Source organism: Rhipicephalus sanguineus, chromosome 1 (assembly GCF_013339695.2).
Source record: "Rhipicephalus sanguineus isolate Rsan-2018 chromosome 1, BIME_Rsan_1.4, whole genome shotgun sequence".
NCBI classification, from domain to species: Eukaryota; Metazoa; Arthropoda; class Arachnida; order Ixodida; family Ixodidae; genus Rhipicephalus; species Rhipicephalus sanguineus.
Genome location: NC_051176.1, coordinates 301,027,257 through 301,049,703, shown reverse-complemented (window position 1 = coordinate 301,049,703; position 22,447 = coordinate 301,027,257). Strand labels below are relative to the sequence as shown.

The 22,447-nt window shown below is 43.4% G+C and overlaps 1 protein-coding gene across 3 annotated transcripts in view; it reads left to right on the top strand.

Annotated features, from left to right (window-relative positions):
* Positions 1 to 22,447, top strand: part of LOC119379373 (heat shock 70 kDa protein 12A) — a 187,328-nt gene that overhangs the window by 126,396 nt on the left and 38,485 nt on the right. For all 3 annotated transcript variants that reach the window (XM_037648686.2, XM_037648685.2, XM_049411953.1), the window contains 3 exons: positions 19,026 to 19,201; positions 20,204 to 20,425; positions 21,356 to 21,539. In XM_037648686.2, coding sequence (XP_037504614.1) covers positions 19,026 to 19,201; positions 20,204 to 20,425; positions 21,356 to 21,539 — 582 coding nt within the window. The remainder of the gene's footprint in view (positions 1 to 19,025; positions 19,202 to 20,203; positions 20,426 to 21,355; positions 21,540 to 22,447) is intronic.

Genomic DNA, 22,447 nt, shown 5'->3' with positions numbered 1-22,447 from the left:
TGTGGTGGAGGTGATACCGAGTCTTGATAACTGCAAGTCGAGCAGATCTCGCCAGCTCGCTTTTGACGGTTAAGGACCGCATTACGCTTCGCTTCATCGACAAATCAACGACAATTTGAACCTCGATAGCAAGGTAGCCGAAACTATATATAGCAAATCCATTTAAGAAATTTCGACAATTTGCTCCCCATTGCCATTTCCCTTGCGCAAAAAAGGACCCCACGCACTATCGCTCTGTCAACGCTTGGCGGGCCGACAGCAGTCCGACGCAGCGGCAAAATAACGTCGGGCCAGCTTTGAGAAAGGCGCTCCTTGAACACGAATGAATTTTGTGTAAGACTGCGAGTATAACTGGAATGAAAGGTAACGATTAACGTGACACCTCACGTTACCGAAAAATGTTAACGAAAGTACTTTATTCGTTACAGTTCCGAAATAGTAACGGGTACGTTACTTAGTTAGTGAAAAAAATGACGCGTTACCGGTAACGCCGTTACTTGTAACGCGTTACACTGGGTGTGGCGGACTGATAGACCGGTCCCGTAGTCTATGCGTGTGCGTATAAGGCTCTTGTATAGATTCGTGAGGCATTTTCTGTCACTGCCCCAATTTGTGCGCGACAAAACCTTTGAAATATTCATTCTTTTATGCACTTGTTTCTAATATATTTGATATGTGATACAAACGTCAGTTTCATGTTTAGCACGACTCCTAGAAATTTATGTTCCGTTTTTACAGGCAGACGACGGCCCTGCATGTCCTGCTCGTGTGTGTATGTGTGTGTGTATATATATATATATATATATATATATATATATATATATATATATATATATATATATATATATATATATATATATATATATATTATCATAAAACTTCAACAGTCGCATAACTCAGTCCAGTTGATTCACTAACTGCACATTGGCTCTAATTGCGTTCAGACGATTTCTCCCGGTCGCTTTCGTGTCTATAACTTCATAATTTTTGTCCACATTTTATTTATTTCGCCATCTTGGAAGACTACACGATCGACTAATGATTGGTAACATGGTCATATTGGAAGACTATGGTCTTTGAATGATAGCCATTTCATCACACGTTTGTCACGAATCCACTTTAGATTTTAATCAAACACAATGCTGCGTTTCCACACCTAAGTCAGAGATTCATTTCCATCTCGTGTTCTACATCAGAGCTTCGTGGCGCTATATCGTTATGGCCGATTTGCCTTTCCTTGCGATTACCTGTTCATGCTTTTCCATACAGAGGTGACGAGCGTAAATACGTCTTTACGTATCTTTGCTCGCTCTGCCCTTGCATTTAACATTTCTTTGTCCTTTCGTTCCAATCATTAAAAACCGTTAAGCCTTGTTTGAAGTAATACAAACTGCGTACGGCCTAATGTTTACGGTTGTCTTCCGATTAGAAGGCGTGGAAGATGATAATTGCCAGAACTCGCCTCGGGTTCAACAAACGGCCCATAGCAAAGTGAAACGAGCGCTTCGAGCTCTTCTCTCATTGCTAGCTCTTCTTTCTTTTTTGTGAAGGCTCACTTTGGCTACACGCTCGACGAAAACTAACAGAGGGTAGTACACAAGTTATAGAGAAAAATAGCACGTGCAAATGCGCGCGAGTCGTCGACGCGTTCTCAATTTCGGTCCACCCATTGGACGTGAATTGCCGGAAGCCAGCTACATGCAACCGAGCCCCGCAACGAGCTCATCCGGCCCTTCAAGGCGCGCGCGCAGGACCTTCGGGTGCCGCCGATGTGGCGCGTAATTGCGTCCCGCCATTGTCTTCGAACCTTGAGCTGAGGCATCGTTATAAAGTGTCCAGCTCACGCTGAGAACAGAGCACGACCCACTTTCATTTCATTGCCTTCGAATACTTCCTGCCGGTTGCGTGCCCCTTTTTCTTGCCAAACGACCGGGTGGCTTTAGAAGCGCCGATGAAAACAACCTTGAGCAATCGATTTGCAGCTGCCGCAGCATTCGCAAGAGTTTTGCAGCTCGGCCCTATAAAGCACTTCCGCGTATGTCATCAAACGCGCCGCCGCCGACAGCGCATATATATATATATATATATATATATATATATATATATATATATATATATATATATATATATATATATATATATATATATATATATGCGAAATGTGGCCTTTTAACGATTCTGACGAAGGCTGGCCCACCAGACGAAACGTTAATGAGCCGCATTTCGCACGTCTATCCTCTTCAATTCTCTGTCGTACAGGACCCCTCGATCTTCATGTCCAAAATGAATACATACATACATACATACATACATACATACATACATACATACATACATACATACATACATACATACATACATACATACATACATACATACATACATACATACATACATACACATTGCGTGTGTGTCTGTGTTTGTGTACTGCTGGGCGATGTTCTGGTGTCAGTCGTTTTATCAAATCTTATTGCCACTCCCACTCGTATTACTCAATCAAGTGCAACACTAATACACCTGTTCGTAACAAACTTGTCCTCTGAATCCACACTTTCAGGCACTATATCTACCGCTATTAGTGAGCACCTTCCTATATGCTTTATTGCCCCCAAATCCCATTATCAGCCTAGACAGCCCGCTTCTGGTATATATTATCGACCTGTCAATTCAAAATCTTTTTCGCACTTTAGTGAAGAACTTGAGCAAACGAATTGGGTGGAGTTATTTTCTTTGTCCTCTGCTGATTTAGCTTATGACAATTTTATGCGAACGTTCAGTTCAGTTTACAACAAACGTTTTCCTTTTAGGGCTTTCAAAAAACCAAAGCGTGCTCGCAAACCTTGGATGACTACGGAGATTCTAAAAATGATGAAAGAAAAAGATATCATTTCACGTATTCCTAGTACCCCAAATCTAGATGATTTGAAGATGTTTAAAAAAACATAGAAATTCAGTTATTAAATTACAACGGCAAGCAAAACAAAATTATTACTATTCCATGTTTTAGGGCGTAACAGATACCAAACAAATGTGGAGTAAGTTACACTCCGTCATATCTCCAGGTAGAGCTCTAAATAACTTAGAACTTGTAGTTGACAATTAATTTATTAAAGGTAAGGTGTTAGTGAATAAATTTAATGAATACTTCGTATCTATAACTGAAAGCACACATCAGACTAGTGCCTTCGAGTATTACCAGTGCAGCTCAAGGAATCAATATTTTTTTGCCCAACAGATAAAGAAGATGTAATAAGAGTATTTAAAAGTTTCAAGATGACTAAGAGTGAGGATTTGATTGTTCTAAAAATGGAACCGATTAAACATGTTGTTGATCTACTTAGCCCATGTCTGACACACATTTACAACCTTTGCTTAAAAACTGGTATTTTCCCACAGAATATGAAGAATCCTAAGGTGACGGTAATCTATAAAAATTTTGACTAATTACAGGCCCATTTCCATTCTCCCACTTTTCTCCAAAGGACTTGAAAAAATTATTCATGTTAGACTATCAGTCTTTAACAAACATTCTGTTATAACTCAATCACAATATGGTTTTAGATCAGATTTTTCAACCGAAAGCGCCCTTCTATTTCAAAAAGAATTGATTCTAAAAAATATCGAAGCCAAGAAAATAACACTGGGGATATTTTTAGATATGTCGAAGGCCTTCGACAAGATTAACCACGATACGTTATTAGTAAAACTGCAGTGTTATGGCATTCGCGGTGTAGCCTTCAGTCTAATCCAGAGCTATTTAACAAACAGACACCAGTGCATATCTATAAGCAGGACAATCTTTTCTGTGCAAACTGTTAAATGTGGTGTTCCTCAAGGCAGCATATTGGGGCCGCTTTTGTTTATCACATTTATAAAAGATATTGTACATGTTGACCCTTCAGCCCAATACACCATCTATGCAGATGACACAAGCCTATTCTTTTCAGGTACAAACATAAATCATCTCGTGAATGTAGCTAACTCAACCTTACAAACGATATACACCTAGACTCTTAATAATTCTTTACTCATAAACTGCTCCAAAACAATAGCTGTTCTTTTTCGCTACAAGTCCCCACATAATGAAGTCACTAGTTCCTATAATTGTGTTAAACAGCAGCCAAATTGAATTGTCTTCTACCGCGAAATCTTTAGGCGTTCTTCTTCATGAACGTATGAAATAGGATAACCATACGGATCTTTTGTACAATAAGCTCTGCTAGGTCCTAGGTGTACTGAGGAAATGTCAGCGTGTAGTACCGGTTGTTCAAAAACTTTTGGTATTTAATGCGCTCTTTACATGACATCTGCGTTATTGCAACTTAATTCGGGGTAATGGAACAAAGCAATCCATAAGAACTCTCATTATCCTACAAAAAAAAAAAAGGCTCTACGTTCTGTTGCAAACCTTCCTTTCAACGCCCACACTTCACAAATATTCGTTAAATATAATATAATCAAATTAGACATGCTCTACGAATACTCCTTATTAATCTTCTTCAGGTCTGATACCATTAAAAGACGCGGTTATATCCGCGGTTCAGCTAATCTGCAACCAAATCCTTCTATGCGCCTAAACCGACACTGTGAACATTGGCATGTTCCGAGGCCACGCACTAACTACGGTTTTGAGGCTCTGTGTTATTGTTTGCCAAATACTCTAAATAATTTCAAAATTACTTGTAAAAATGTGCGTATTCTCTCTCATTCTTCTATTGTAAATATGCTTTGTTAAATATTTCCATAATAACATTTCCTTTTTGTAGAACTTATTTTCAATGTGCATGTGCATTGTTGGTTTGAATTGTGTTTAAATTTACTTTGCTTTCGCCGTCGTGTTTGCCACAGTGAATCTGGGACGTGGGGCACTGTCAAGCTGTTTTCATGCAGCTTTTTTTCCCTGTTCCAACCACTTACTGTAAAATTGTATGTGGTAAATAAACTCAACTCAACTCAAACTCAAAGTCGTCAACTAGAAAGTAGAGCACTGCACGGGCTCGGGGTTACCCTAAAACCCGGGCCCGGCCCGGCCCGTGGGCCGGACCGGGTAAAGTAGCTTTCACGGCGGGCCCGGGCCGGGCTCGGGTCTGAAGCTCCGGGCTTAGGGCCGGGCCCGGGTTTGAGGTGGCGGGCTCGGGTCGGGCCGGGCTTGGACTTTGTTCAGTTCTAAAAGGGACACTAAAGTGATACAATGAATCGGTTAAGACCGATAAAGTGTACTCTGAGAACTCGAATGTAATCATTTTCACCATCATAAGGAGAAAATCAAGGGCAGAGTTAAATTTTTAAATTTCACGCTGAAATCTCCGCGCGTGACGTCACGGATTTCAAACTGTATTTGCCGTATTTTGGAGACAATGGGTCAACGAAGCTTCTTGAAACTTGCGATGTTAAGTCTATGGCCCTCTCAGAGGTCAATGTACCTTTCACCGATTAGGAGCTACGTAGATTCCAGTAGACGCCGTCAGAATCTATGACATCACGGTGTTTGTTGCACGATTTTCAAGGTGGAGTCGGTACCCACATTTTCTTTTTGCGCGTTTTCTCGCTTACCAAGACTACTGTCGCAGCGAGCGTGGTGATTAAGGAATTTTGAGAGTAATTTATTGATAATAGAACAATTGTTTTTTTTTTCTTTAGTGTTCCTTCAAGTGTGTTCCTCATACGTTGCGCGTACATACACGTTTCACATTTGATCTCGACAAAACGATTTTTATTATGTGGGGCAAGCTGTTTGGAGAAGTTTTATGAGCGACAAGTACTGATCTTCTTGTGACTCTTGCATATGGGGCTATTGATTTACCTGAAACGCGCGAGCTAAAAGTAAATAGACCAGGCGCTTATGTAGTTAACATCTCACTATTCTTTACTTTATTTGCATTCGTTATTATTTTATATCCCGAACGTTATTATGTAATCGCCGTAATAAATGCAATATAATGAATTTATACCTATAACTTAACATTGCAAGTGCGATCACGGAGCTCCAAGGCGGGGAAACGTTCTTGAAAATTCCAGCTCTCCACTAAAACGAAAAGACTGCGCCGAGTTTCGTTGCATAAAATCCTTATAAAGGCATTCTTTTTCCGTGGCTCCGTCTCGGCTGCCAGAGGTCATGTGACGCAAGATGGGCATGCACAGCCTGCTTTGTGTGCCCACATTGTTAACGTCTGAGCTTTCTTCTTGTTCCGCTATATCGGGGGTCTCAAACTCGCCTCAGCTAACGGGCCGCATTCACGAAAATTTACTTCCGCAAGGGCCAGGACATTGACGAAGGTAGGAGTGGCGGGGGGGGGGGGGGGGTGTAGGTTGTACCCGATGTCAGCTGACGTTGCCATTTGAAAGATATTTTTAATATCTCATATATGAATCATTTCTGAAGGGTATTCGGCGGCAAGATTCCACCAACATATCGATACCTGTCTCAAAAATGACTAAAGCCTGGACGCCAATTCTGCAATAAAGAGCTTTGTTTCACGGTTCTGCACCAATACATGGTGGCTGCAGGCGGTGCCTCACGAAAAAAAAAATGCTTTAGACCTGCCATGCCTGTGTAGCTCAAGAACGTACTTATAAATAAAAAAATGGGACGAAGACAGTCATGTGCGGGCCGCAGGCCGCAAGAAAGAGGTCCGCGGACCGTGTTTGAGACCCCCTGCGCTATATGTAGTGCGCGAGCTACGTGATACTGCCACAACAGCGTGGGAATGTGCAGGAATAGCATAAGTCCAGTAAACATGCATATTCATGTTTAGAGGCAAAGTATATTCGCTTGACGAAATATCTGGCTTGAAATAAGAATCACGAATGCCACGATGCGTGATGTCCTCTTACCTCGAATCATATGCACCCGATAAATAAGCGTCGAGAAGCTTAATCACGTTTTTATTACCAAACTGGAATGAACCCCGAAAATAGATCGCAATCACTTCGTCCGCCTACTTCCAGTACTACCAGTGTAGTCTTACCAGCGGAGGCCACCTTCTACTGGCACAACATTGTTAGGAAGGCATACACCATTATAATATGGAAAAAAAGAGCCCTTTGCAAGCCGTGCATAACAAACACTGTTTAAAACTGCAAGGAGAAGCCCTCAGAGGCATTTATAGATAATATTGAAGAGTGGCACAAGGTTCGGGAACGAGACAAATGAAAGGATGCGCTGGACAACTATTTTCATTCTGCAGAGGTTTAAAAAAGATATCCTAAATTTGCTCCAGTGGTGGAAATTAAAAACTACGACTGCCGACGCCTTCACATTTCGCAAGGCAGATGTGCACCCCAGCGGCCAGCGCAAGTAGTGCAAGAAACTTCAGCGCGGCAGGACATGTGATGCAACGGCGCATGGTGTGCTTATAGCAGAATCTTTATAATTTTATTTTTGTACAGTAACATGCGAACAGATAAACTACAAACTATGCCACGAAAACTTATAGACTGTATATAATGACAGTTGTGTGATATATGAAAAGAATGCTATGACAAATAGTTTATTTTCTTTTTTCTATTCGGCTTCTTATACGTATTTCCAATGTACACGTGGTGCGCGTGATTCGTTATAATTTTTATCTAGGGTAGTGCATTTACAACAAATGTAATAATTCTAGAAAGACAGGGCGTGCAAACACGGACACTAGAAAGAAGTCAGGACACCACAAACGCCGACTTTGCACGGCCTGTCTTTTTAGAATGAATACTTACCAACTAGCTCAGCTCTCTGTTAACCAAACTTAATAAATTTGGCTTCTTTCCTCTATTTCTCTTGATGTGGCAAGGTGCCGCCATGATGAATATATATGTGCTACATATCCGGAAGGGTGCACGGCTGGCTTTGTCGCTACAGCCGCTTAAAAGGGACACTTAAGGGGAAAACGATGTTTGTCGTATTAGTAAATTACCCTTTCACAATTCAAAATCACCACGCCTGCCGCGAGAAGACGCATGGTAAGGGAGAAAACGCGCAAAAAGAAATTACGGGTGGTGACGCCACCTTGAAATTCCCGCACCAAACAGCGAAACGCCATAGACTATGACGGTGTTGACGTAGTTCCTACTCGGTAAAAATGAAGTGCATTGTCTTCCGAGGGGACCATAGACTTAACATACGAAGCTTCAGGAAATTTAGACAAGCCAAAGTCGCCAAAATACGAAAAATACGCTTTAAAATTCGTGTTGTCACGCGTGGAGATTTTGGCGCGAAACTTAAAAATGAAACTGTGACCTTGATTTTCGCCTTTATTAATGCATCTGTGTTGGTGAAATTAACGACATTACATTTCTCAAAGAACAGTTTATCAATCTAAGCCGATTCACTGTTTCACTTTCGTGCCCATTTAAATTTCAATACAGAGCGCAATAAAAACAAAGCGAAGAGAGCGTTCCGTTCTCTTTACCCTCTGTTCTTATTGCGCTCCTTATTGAAACCGAACTCAAGCTGCAAATCACGTTTCTTCCTACAATATCTGCTACAAAACTCTCTTGATGATCTCGACTATGTTCAACTGTTTCCACGGTGAGCCAGCCCCTTTTTACAAGAAAGTACCGTAGGTTAAGGTATACTTGCTAGCAAAGCATCCGCCAAGCGTGCGTAGATATTTGCCACTTAAAAAGCCTTGCGGTCTATTCTGTGTTGGGCCAACACCACCGAGATGATTGGCTCGGGCCTCTGTCGGGCCCGATATCTGGTCGGGCCGGGCCGGGCTCGGGCGGGTAAACTTGAACGAGTCTCGGCCCATGCAGTGCTCTATTACAGAGTTAAGGTGTGACCAGCATAATTCTTTACTTTATATATATATATATATATATATATATAGTATTGTCAGCAGCGATAAGTGACACACAGGACAGCACCGGAACAACAAAGGTCTATGCCCAAACCGTTGCCCTCTTCTTCCTAAGCCACATCCCCACTTCCCATCGCTCTCCAGTTCAATATATATTTAGATAGGGTTCAAAAACGGAGCGGAGTTCTGGTTCCCGCTGACAAAGTTTTTCGTCAACTATGGCAGCCCTATGAGGTCTACAATGTCTTGATGGACATGTGCCAGAGCCATGCAGTTCAGGCGTGCTACCCCCGTCGTACTACGCAGCCATGTCTTCAGTATTCTCATGGCATTGAACGATAGCTCCGCTTCCTAGCAAGAGTCTGGCATCAGCAAGTTAATCCTGGCAACGCTGCCTATACTTCAAATATTGTTGGGTGGACGTGTGCATGTTCTGGAGTACCGCTGCCACGTCACGTCGTCCACGGATTTGAGATTGCAGTGTTCTTCGTGTAACAAGCTCACGCAAGACACGACTTTGTTTATACCGATGCTGTTTTATCGTCGTATCGAGTCCATATCTGCTTCTAATGGACTGTACAGAAGGGCAAGTTCCGGACAAAAGTTGGATACATCACCGGCTACTAGATTGGAGCTTTCCGATGTTATAATCGAGATTGGAATTTTCCGATGTTATAATTGCTTTACATCTTCCCGCTCATCTTGGCAGCCCCGTCGTTCGTTTGCCATTCCATTCCATTCCGCAGTAACGTCTCCTTTTGTATCAGGCAGATTACAAATACCTAGAAAAACCTCAACTGGGCTCAGGTCTTCGTCAAGACAGCGCGCACATGTGTTCTCTTGTTCGATGCAAGATATTCCTGCGTGCAATCTATGATTATAGCGTAGTCTGTTCGAATGCTCAGTACCTTTTGTATGGCCTTTCCGAATTGATCAATTACTTCCTTTTGAAGCTGTATACGACATCGTCATGCGTTTCATCCATGCCGTGAATATTCCATTGTCTTAGCGTGACATGAGATACCGGTAGAAGTTTCCTTCCTTGTCTGAATGACCCCGGAATGGCAAGCAATATGATGTTCGAAAGACAAATCTCAAAGGGGGAAGGGGAGGGGGGACACTTGCAAGGGGTGTCCCCCCAGCTTGAACACAAATGGGGGGGTCAGGACCCCCTGCCCCCCCCCCCCCCCATGATTTACGCCACTGCAATGCACCGCGAATGCGGCGTCGCCAATGTTCGACTCACAACGAGGGGCCCACGGGAAACGAGCCGTGGTATCGTCCCCCACTGACCCACCGCGGGAGACATCCATCCACGCACGCCGCCAAACCCCAAAGAGCTCGCTGCTGTTTCTTGTACGCCTGCCCAACCTCGCTGCCGCCAGGTGGCGCCACCGCGCTAACCCTACGATGGATGGGTGGATGGTATGAGCGTCCTCTTTATAACGGGGCGGTGACAAGTGTGACACCGGGCTCGACAAATAAAAAAAAACCTGTTTTCTTTTTTTTAATGTTGGCCTGGTGCCTCTACTTCGATTAAATCTATCTTACTACAGAAAAAAGACTCACAGCCCAGTTCTCTGCCCTTTACGGCAGAATGTCCTTATTTTCCCCACGTTTTATTTTTGTCCTTTCTATCTAATTTTCTGCCACCAATACTCCAAGTGTCTCCTACTTATTTCAATCGCGGGTGTGTTCAGCTTTCCATTGTTGTCCCTAAAACCCAAGGCCTCATGTAGGCCCGTGCCCAAACGTACACCTGGGTGAACATCTCCACATTCAATCAGAACATGCTACGCCGTTTCCCTATCTTCCCCACAGCTGTGCGAGCACAGCGCCACTTCTCGCTCGGCGGCTGTTAAAACTAACTGTGGCTAATACGCAGACGCGCATGCGCCATGAGGCGCAAACAACTTTACAGAGGATGATAGCACCCCCACAGTTAATATATGCACTGAGATGCCAGTTTCTTGCGTTACTAATCATATCCGGACGAGGGGCGTAGCCAGAAATTTTCTTCGAGGAGTTAACAACTCTTTATATATGTTCGGGTGTGTGTGCGTTTCCATGTGGGCGTGTATATACACACATGTACAATTTAAATATTGCGGAAGTGGTTTGACCCCCCACCCCCTGGCAACGCTATTGATCCACACTTATACGCTATTACAATGATAACCTGAGATTAATCGGACCGCCGAGTCATAGCCCCTTTGAAGAAGCAATGACATGACATTTCTGACTTTTTGGCGTTGAATGAAGGTTCTGGACCTCAAAACCAGTAAAAAAAAGACAACCATAGAGTGCCCTAAATAGTTTTTAACAGATTTGACACAAACCTTTGTTTCCTTTCCTTTGTGTGTGTGCGTGTGTGTTGCGACTTCACGACACAGAAAGTGGTCAAGTGGGAGCAGCATATCACGGCATTATGGCACTTGCTCCAACTCGTTTGGTGCTCTGTTATGTTTCTGCATCTGGCCACACACTGAGGAGCAGCATGACGCACAACCTAGGGGGCCGGAGCGAGTGCCAAAACCATGGTCAACAAAACGCCGTGACGTCCCGCTGCCGCGTGACCATCTTCTGTATCATCACGTCCCGACACACACGAAAACGAATCTAGTTCGTAGAAAATATTTAAGCCAATTATCTAGAGCGCTGTTAGTCTTTTCAATCTACTTTTCTCATATCGAGGTCCAGGATATGTCAGTTTCCTCCAAGGATACCAAGTATTTAGTGTTACCCAGAAATAAAATAGCTAAATAGCTACAGCTACCGCAGTGACGAGAAGTCGACGAGCAGGGAATGTCGATGGAGCCGCGACGTTTCGACAAGAGGACCAGTCTTCGTCAGGACCTGACGAAGGCAAGTCCTCTTGTACAAACGTCGGCTCCAGCGTCATTCTCTGTTCAACGATTTCTCATCATTTCAAGCCTTCGTGTTACCCTGAACGTCTGTCTTGTTTATAACTACCGCAATATTCCACATATTTCTCCAGTAAGTCAGTGCACTTGCGACATCTGTCCTCCAGTTTATTAAGTTCCTTAAAAAACTTATTCCGACTTCTGGTGATACCACTCCTTGGCAGTAGCACTTCAACACACTCGTAAATCGTCGCTCCTAGCCAGTAACGTAGGCAGATATTTTTTGTTTCGGTGGAGGGGGGGAGGGGGTCAACCATACCTTATGTACGTGCGTGCGTTTGTATGTGTGCGTGGATATATGTTATACATATACACATGCAAAATTGAAAATTTTGAGGGGGGAGGGCGTAGCACACCCCCTCCCACCTGGCAACCCCAGTGCCTCAAGCTTTGGGTGTTTTTGTTTTTTTTTTTTTTAGATTAGGGAAAATACGATAGAAGGAGCGAGGTCGGGTGAATGGCGTGGATGAAGCATCATGTGAAAGCTATGAGATCAAAAGGGCAGACTGATGGGCTAGTCGGTATTGCATAACACAGAACAGTAGCGCAAAGAATCACACGGACGGCGACAGGTAAAGACGGGACACAGCGCTAAGTCCGTCACAGCGCTGTGTCCCGTCTTTACCTGTCGCCGTCCGTGTGATTCTTTGCGCTACTGTTCTGTGCTATGAGATCACTTTTGCCATCGTTGCAACAGGTTGGCACCTCTCAAGAGCTTTCATTGACGCTTTCCTCCAATGCCCTGCCCCAACATTGTCAATAAAGCACACTAACATTACACGTTCATGCTTGAATTCTGTTGGAGATAGCCCACCAGCAGAAATCCCTCATCCCCCCCCCCCCCAAAAAAAAAAAAAAACTGCTGGCCGTTACGTTACAACGTCAATACACAGGAAAATCTACGGCAACATCAAACAAAAATAGCTGGGACACCTTATACATCGAACGTCGGGCAGCGTGAACCACCCCAGTTAGTTGGCTTTTCCTCACAGTTGTTGGCTTCTCGCGGAAGGGCTGACATTAGGGCTGACATTAGGGCCTGGACGGACTTGAGGCTTTCGGTGCCCGACGAGTACGCACAACCGCGTATAATAATAATAATAATAATAATAATAATAATAATAATAATAATAATAATAATAATGATAATAATAATAATAATAATAATAATAATAATAATAATAATAATAATAATAATAATAATAATCAATCAATCATTTATTTAACGTGCCCAGGAACAACCGTGAGGTCTTTGTGCAGGCGCACGCAAAAAAAAAATCAATAAACATAAACAATACAATACAGACAGTCTTCAGAAATAAAAAGAGCAAAAACACGTAGACAAAGAGAAATGAACACAAAAGGGGAGGAGTAAAATAAGACAATATGAGAAATATTGAAGGGGAATAAAAAATTAGATTGCACATATACAACTATAAACTTTGTACATTGTGCCATACTATGTCAAAACAGTGCAAAGCTCGAATAAAAACAATGATTGTGGACTATGAAAAACGTCAAGATCAAGAAAGTTAATATTATAAAGACTTTGTATTCTGTGAACGGTAGAGTGCTGGAAGAAGCAGGCGGGTACATGAAACGGTCTGTTCTCTCTGGTTAACTTACGCGGAATTCGAAAATTAACACAATTGAGAAGTATAGGGCAGGATATGATACCGTGGACTAGCTTGTAGAGAAATAAGAGATCAGAACGATTTCGTCGGCAGTGAAGTGATGGCAGTGATAATGATTCAGCAGTATTTGAACGAGATCGAGAGTCATTTTTAGCAAAGCGATGGTTATATATGCGGAGGAATTTTTTCTGGACTCGTTCAATGGTGTTACCGCTGGATTGAGCAATGCCATTCCATATCACGGACGCATACTCAAGTCGCGGAAGACATATTGCCGTGTACAATTTGTGTAGGGCCATGGGAGACCTGAATTCTCGAGATATTCTACAAACACATCCGAGAGAACGAAGGCCCCGCATAGCAGCACGCTTAACGTGAGAAGAAAAGTTTAACGCGCTGTCAACAACAACACCAAGATCACTGATTTCATAAACCTTGCACAACGGCACAGAATTGACAAAGTATTGAAATGACACGCTAGATGTTTTGCGAGTGATAGACATGAATTTTGTCTTTGAGGTATTTAGAGGAAGGTTATTGCCGTTGCACCATTCGGAAAAAGAACACAAATCTGACTGCAGCAAGCGACAGTCGTTAACTGAATGAATTTCCTTAAATATCTTGATGTCATCGGCATACAAGAGGAAAGAAGAATTACGAATGGCAAAAGAAACATCATTAACGTAAATTAAAAATAGGAGTGGGCGCTGTTTACATCGATACCATATTTTCTTGCGCATAACCCGCCCCTGCATATAACCTACATCCCAGCTAGCTCCATACCGCGAAAAAAAAAATTTTTTTAATCCCCGCGCATTGCCCCATAAAGGCGGACTTTTTGCATTATGATGAAGCACTGCCGTGAAGCCAATTTTCGCACTAAACTTCGCAGCGAAAATACGGTAAACGTTTTATATTGATTTATACGATACATCAAACTAATTCCCTTTTTTTTTTTGCTTGTTCGGTATGCGGTTTGACTGTATACAATTTTGGCTGTTGGATCGCGGAACTGCTCATAATCATAATATCCACAATGTCTATGGAAAGATCATTCCAGTATTTATTGAAAAACAAAATGTACTCTGCGCAGAGGTACACAGGAAATGCACTTTAAGACGTATGCAACTTTTTTTTAATACAAAGGAAAATAGAAAGCGCGAAGAAACACCAATACAGAAGAAGGCACGTTTCACTTTTTTACATGAATAGTGTTCTTATTTCCTTTTTCTTTTTGTGAGGAACAAAAGGTCAGTTTGCAGCGAGTGGTCGTAATTTATTGTCGTGGGCGAGTTGTATCGGATGCGGTGTGCTGTGTGCTGCGTTCATGAACATGAAACGTGCCAAGGCGGTTGATATCGTAAACGATAAGAAACAGCATTTCTCTGAAGGTGCTCAAGACTGAGAAGAGTATCTGATTTGCCTTCCTGTAAGGGCATAGTAGTTTGTAAATCTATAGGTCCGATATTTTAACGATTTTCTTGTTTGAGAAGAGGGGCGGTATGTTCTAGAAAGGAAGCATTTGTAATCACTCGAATCATATTTTCCTGTTAAACACTAAGCTTTGATAATGCTGTGGTTTTGCCTCATACTAGTGAGAGTTAAAATGTGCGTTGTATAATAACCTTTTTATTGCAACTGGTAGCGTATGTCGATGACAGTTCAATAATCCGGCCTACACACTTAATTTCGACGTTACAGCTGTAACTTTGTCATTCCATGACATGTGTTCATTGAAGATTATCCCGAGTATTTTAGCACATTTTTCAATACGGACAGTGACCCAGGTTAAGGGCTTGGGGCATAGCAGCCAGCGATCCAGGCGCACGATATGCACGACGCTTAGTTTGTGTTTCGTTCATTATTCGGCTATTCGCTTTGCATTCACCAAGCTTCATGCAAAACGTACTTGCTTCTTTTTGAACGCTAGGCGAATCTGTTCCATATATCTGTATAGTCATGCGCGTTGATGGTGAATTGACGGTGTTTATGTTTGCTATATCGTTTGTCTAAAAAAAGGAAAATAATGGGACCTAAAATGCTCCCCTCCAACAGCAGTGCGCTGCAAGCGCGATTTGCATGTGCCTGTTTTGGTATACTGAAACCTTCCGTCGAGATAAGATCGAGGGAGTTGTGACGCAACTCCCCGAAATCCATAAAATTTCATTTCTTGTAGTACAATAGCATGACTGACACGATCTCTGCTAAAATCCACATGTAGTCCTAGCGTCTTATTTTCGTTGTTTTATATAATATAATCTGAAGCGGAAGTTCGTCTTCTGAGGAGCGATTTTTTCTGAATTCGAAGAGACTGCGTTTCTGCTAAAGCTTTCAATGCGGCTATTCATCACTTCCTCAAGGTCTTTCGAAAAATCAATCTTTTCTTCCCCTCTCTCTCTCTCTTTTACGGTCTCATGTGCACCCATAGTATCGTCTAATGTGTTACTTTTCTGAAATTTCTGTAAGTAAATTTATTTTGAAGATTATCTATGTTTAACTTTCTATTATTGTATTTTTTTTTACTTATGATGTGTAATGAGTGATCAGTGGTGATGTCCCCGTCCCTCGATGTAATGCCCTCGTAATGAGGGCCTTTGGGGGTATTTCAATAATAATCAATAAATCAATCATTTATTTATTTAACGTGCCCAGGAACAACCATAAGGTCTTTGTGCTGGCGCACGCAAAAAAAAACAATAAAAATAAACAATACAATACAGACAGTTTTCAGAAATAAAAAGAGCAAAAACACGTATAAAATGAACACAAAAGGGGAGGAGTAAAATAAGACAACACGAGAAATATTGACGGGGAATAAAAAATTACATCGCATATATACAACTATGTGGAAAGACTGAGAAGGGAAGACTTTGTGCATTGTGCCACGCTATGTCAAAACAGTGCAAAGCTCGGATAAAAACAATGATTGTGGGCTATGAAAAGCGTCAAGATCAAGAAAATTAACATTATAGAGACTTTGTATTCTGTGAACGGTAGAGTGTGGGAAGAAGCAGGCGGGTACATTAAACGGTCTGTTCTCTCTGGTTAACTTACGCGGAATTCGAAAATTAACACAATTGAGAAGTACAGGGCAGGATATGATACCGTGGACTAGCTTGTAAAGAAATAAGAGATCGGAGCGATTTCGTCGGCAGTGAAGTGATGGCAGTGATAATAATTCAGCAGTAAATAATAATAATAATAATAATAATAATAATAATAATAATAATAATAATAATAATAATATAATAATAATATAATAATAATAATTAATCGAGACGGGGCCATAGTTTGAAAAGCTCTTCTTTCACCTCCTTTATACATAACTGTTACCGTAACTACATGCACATTGGTTGGAAAACACCATCTGATGTGAAATGTGTGTGTGGGACGATCAGATCGAGTATGTACTTAGCAGGCTTAATTACTAATCCGTCGGCGTTGCAACTATGACTGTTCTTAAGACCAGCAAAATGAGTTGTCACCTCAGAAAACGAAGTAGGCTGAAAAAACGAAAACTGTGGTAATCATTTGACACCTACAGTAGTAACCAGGGAAGTATCAGTGCTTCCTACTGTACAAGAAAAAAAGTCTGTATACAGCAGATAACCTAAACCTTGTCTAAATAAAGGGGAAAAAATAATTCTCATAACCAATATCACCTGCACAAGCTTAGCATAAAACAGGCCTCGAGGACATCAGTTGCCCGAGTACCAACACCGTAAATGGAATAATCGCGGAATCATTCGACATTTACAAACACCCAATATGGAATAAGAACGGAATGGTGACACCAGTGGGCCAGATGAAACGGGGGTGAAATTGTTGCCTGAGATTGTGAAATTCAGCTGGAAAACCAGATGGCCACCGAATCCTGCTGCGCTGAATGTTCATTTCAGATACTTCAAAACCGATGAATTTGCCATTAGAGTGACTTTGTCAATTACACTTGGCCGATTTATGGCGCTTCTCAAGTTGTACTCAATACCGGTTCTTTCAGGTCTACTCTCACGGTTGACTACCTTTGCCGTGCTAACTATGACACGATCTCTTAGTCTTCTAAAGACCCGCAACCTTTTCTGCGCTAAATGCGACTTAAGTGCGTTTAATTACAGCAGCATCTACTTGTCGAGGATGTTGGGTATAGCAAGAGCGTTCCTGTCACAGAGGAAAAAAAGAAAAGACGCCGCAAACGCTACGAGCCCACGCTGATCGGCAACATGCGCAAATAGCACTTATACGCGAAAGAAATATTATAGCCGCGTTTTAACGCATCTGGTGTTGCTGATAGACGCGCAAGCGCAAGTAGTAGTGACTGCGTTTAATTTACTGGAATTGGAGGAGCAGATTATAGATCAGACCAGCTACTTCAGAAATGGAAATGATAGGACCACAGTTACCCTTCCGAGGAGTTAAAAACAATCGAATTACTCCGCAGAAGGGAATGAAGGGAACCACTCCGGCAGCCATTCTCGCATGTAATGCGTATTGTCCCGCCTGTAGCTTGTTCTGCTGCTTACAACGTTACATTTCCGGTAATTTCGGCCATATTCCAATTGGGATGGACTGCAAGAATGTATTCCGTAGTGGGTGCTTCGTTCAGGTTGACATCCGAAATGAATGCGGTGCTGTATGCACTACAGTGCCACAATTAAGAGACGTTGTGGCGTAGTGTCAGCTTCATGTGTCACTTGCAAACGTGATACTGTACCAATAAAAAAATATTTCATAAAACACACCGCAGAGGAAGATTACCGCATCATTGCGGAGCGTGCCTTTTGAAGCTGCGCAGGTCTCGCATCATGCAAACCTCCGACCACTGCTCGAGGTTTTACTGAAAGAGGTCATCTGCCTTCGCTGTAAACAACGTCAGGGTCTTCGAGAAAACTGTGTTCACTGGCACATCGTGCTGACGCGTAAGAGCGCTGCCACAATAGCTGTTTCGTTCGTGTCCTGAGCGTGCCATCCGCGCGGGTGCTTTGTGTCAGCATGTTACAATGCTGAACAGCTGCTAACCATTGGCGCTCGTGATACGTTTTATACATTACCTCGGTGAGCATACATACTCCTGCCGACAAGTTACCTGACCTACTCGATACTAATATGTTTGAAATATGCTGTGCTTCAAGGGAAGGTTCATCCTTACAAAGCAACTAGAAGGCTAACGCGGCATCATTGCAAGTACACATATCAAACGCCCAGGCTGTGGGGATAAACGGAACACAGTGCTTCCTTTGCTATCGTCCAGGCCATCGTCTTGATTTCTTTTAACGCGAAAGCGTCTCCTGGCTAGGTTGGCGAACGCGCGCACCCACATGGCGTCCACAAAAGCCGTGTCCGTAAAGCACGTGACCTCTCGAAGCGGAACTGACGCCGGCGCCGACAACTGCCGCAGCAACCATTTGCAGCCACGGCCGCGTTTCTCGGCGTGCGCTCCCCTGTGCCGCAGAAACCACCTGCAGCCCCGGCGTAGTCTATCCCCGCAGGAGACTTTGCAGCACCCTTCCGTAAGCACAACCTAGCCAAAAGAGACGCTTTCGTGTTCTCAGCTCGCGGGAATATGCTTAGGGATCATCTGCAGCTTTGTTTGCATCCCTCAGTCTGATGTGCACACTTGGTTACGTTGCCATTTCCATAGAAAAGGGAGACACACGAGTACTGAGTAGCGCGATCTACGCATGCAGGCGGCGACCCGGGCGTGGTGAACCAGAAGACGCCGACCACGCTGCTGCTGAACCCAGACGGAGAGTTCCACTCGTTCGGCTTCACAGCCCGCGACGTGTACCACGACCTCGACGCGCATGAGGCCAAGCAGTGGATGTTTTTCGAGAAGTTCAAAATGACGCTTCATAGCAACGAGGTGAGCGTTGTCGCGGTTTAGCTAGAAAAGGCCAAGTCACACGACTGGAACAAATCACTCGTTCAGCCTTCCGATTCAGTGCGGTGGTGTTGGTGCCGCGCGACATTACTTTGCTGACGGGCACCGATTCCAAGCGTGGAGATTTCCCGAAGCGAAGCACACTTGCCTCAAAGGTCCCCACGTATGCGAGGCACGTGTATTTTAAGTGATATCCCTACTCAAGCAATAATCTTAAAAACATGAGGGCTATAAAATATTTCTGCTACAATGGCGAGAGCATCTCCCAAGTTGTGATGTGACGTGATGAAAGGTCAGGAAGGTGCAATTATTTCTTCACCTCAGAAGCACTATGCACATATGTGTAGCCTAAAGGTACTGCATGACATGCTAACAAAACATGCTCGGTATTGAATGGCCTTTTTTCTTGCTCATTTCATTCTTAGCTTTCCAACACAGTTCCTCTTCATTGCGCCTGTGATTTCTGCGTCCATCAATGTGCGAAACACTGTGCCGCTACCAACGAACATGTTTTCGTAATGGCTATAGTTTCATATTCTTACGCTCCCCTGCGAGTCATCTTTATCGAGTGACTAAATACGCCAGCCAAGAAGGAAGTCGCGTAGGCGGAGAACAAGTTTGGAATGCTTTGGCAGGCTCAGGTAAACTCATCCACAGAGTTTCGTACAAAAGCCACTGTAGCAAAGTGTAACACCGTTCAGCTACCATGGGAATGGTCGTCTGATTGTCGTGTTTGTGATTTCATTTATGATCTCCCCAAATACCTGAAAAATCACAATTTTTAAACGCACCTGCCAGCAAGTTCTTGCGCACAAGAATAATAATCATTGCGAGTGGTTGCATTTATAACGTAGTATTCTGCTGAAAATGATCATTCGTGCAACGTCACAGCGCTATCTGAAACCAGGAAGTATTACAACTATCATTCCCATGCTAACTTGATGTAGTGATTTTGTAAGAGCTCTATGGAACCCGTCGGTGCAGAACCTGAGTCGTGACACGGAAATCCGGGCGGCCAATGGGCGGCCCATGGCGGCGCTGACGGTGTTTGCGCACGCGCTACGCTACTTCCGCGACCAGGCGCTGAAGGAGCTGAGCGAGCAGTCGGCCACCGTCATCCTGCCGGACGACGTACGCTGGGTGGTCACCGTGCCGGCCATCTGGCGACAGCCCGCCAAGCAGTTTATGCGCGCCGCCGCATACAAGGTGCGTCTTTGATTGCCAGTCAAGCTCGTCTAATGTCCGTCTGGCCACAAGGGTCTCTTTTAAATGTGCGACCATTTTCATGCCGACTCAACGAGAAGACTGTACGTCTGACACGTAAGGTGAATCCCGAACATTCTGAACCTGAACATTCTGTCGTGACGAATTTTTCATACTGGTGCGCACGAAACCAAGAACACTGACTGCCACCTTATGGAATGCTTTATAATAATGACTGCTGGCGTTTTACGTGCCAAAACCACGATGTGATTATGAGGCACGCCGTAGCGTGGGGTCTCACAATTAGTTTCGGCCACCTGCGGTTGTTGAACGTGCGCCTAAATCTAAGCACACGGGTTGTTCTTTGCATTTCGCCCCTCTTGAAATGCGGCCTCCGTGGCTGGGGATCGAACCGGCACCCTCGAGCTTAGCAGAACTATGCTTTATAGCAAAATCATATAAACTCGACTTCTATGCCTACGGGCCTAGTAAATTTGTGCCTTCTCTTGATACACTGTCTCGCAAGAACAATCGCGCATTTGACTGAATTAACAGTTAGTAAGTCTGGTATTCTTTTTTTTTTCATACTGTATGCATAACGCGACTTTCAGGCACAAGGCTTTCAAACGAAAGGTACTTCGCAGTTTAGAACTACTCTTGTCCGTAACCTTAAAATAGTGAGCAATGCGAGAATATTTAACAAACCGACCTGTACATGTATCCTTACAGTGATAATGTAACTAAAGAAGAAAAAAAAAGAGTGCGGCCTACGTCACAAGCGGAACTCTCTCCACATGCTGACGGTGTACAGCGATTCTTAAGAACCAACGAATATGGCAGTATGATCATGATTGTGGTTGAGTTTGCAATGTTGTGTTGTGACAGTGAGTTCACAGCTTTCTTCCGCCTATAACGGTGACCGCGTGCTCCCAGGCGGGGATTGGCTCCCCCGACTTCCCGGAGCAGCTGATCATTGCACTGGAGCCCGAAGCGGCATCCGTGTACTGCCGAAAGCTGCGCATGCATCAACTAGTGCCCGAGGCCCCCCCTAGAGTTCACCTGTTCCGAGAGGCAGCGCCCGAACTGAACACCGAGCCCGCCGTCGACGAGAAGCCAGGTACAGCACAGTGGACACGAGAAAAAAGCTGGTCACCTTTCTGCGCCATTCGCAGTTGCGAAACGTAACGCCTGATGCGAGGTGTGCACACAACTCATATTGGGTAACAGCGCGTGACAGACGAAGACAAAAAAAAGCAAAAAAACGACGTGCGCTGAACTCGGAAAGCAAGCATTTATTGAAATAATTTCCTAACCGCTATCAAGTCACGCGAACTCAGAGCAAAACCGAAACTGAAGCACGATGTAGAGCTGGTATGGTGGCGCTGCTGTACCTGAACATGCAGCACTCCCTGTGTGACCAGTGGTCATTCTTAGATAGGGCTGTGCAAAGGTACTTTGAATTTGCATCGCGATACGATACAAGATACTCGGGCATAAATTATTTGAGATACAGGTACAAGATACTAACGTAATTATTGTATCCGATAGATACTTCCCAATTTTATCTTAAAATACTTCGATACATTTGCAAATTTATGTTTTAACTGCATATAAAGTAGCAGCAAACGCCTATGGTCGAAAGTGTTCGCTTGAAAATTTCTTAGCTGCCACCAACTTTGTTTCATTTGAATGAAATATCTGTTAGTATCCCAAAAATTTTGTATTTCTTGCTCAAAGTATAATACTAGTTTAATTCCAAAAGAACTTATAGTGGTTGCTTTAGCTTTTTATACACTGCGCTGTCAGCTCCTTTTTTTTCTTGTCACTTTTGTAATTGGTGGCTGCTCGACTTGCCTACCAGCTGTCGGGTTGCCATCTAATTACAAGAACGTCACTAACCCTTTGCGACACGGTGTCCTCATTTGGAGAGGCGACTTACTTTTGCCATTTCTGCGCACTCTTGGTAAGGGAGAGATCACAAACACTGAGCCAATGGTAAACTAGTCATTCTCGTTGCCTAAGGTT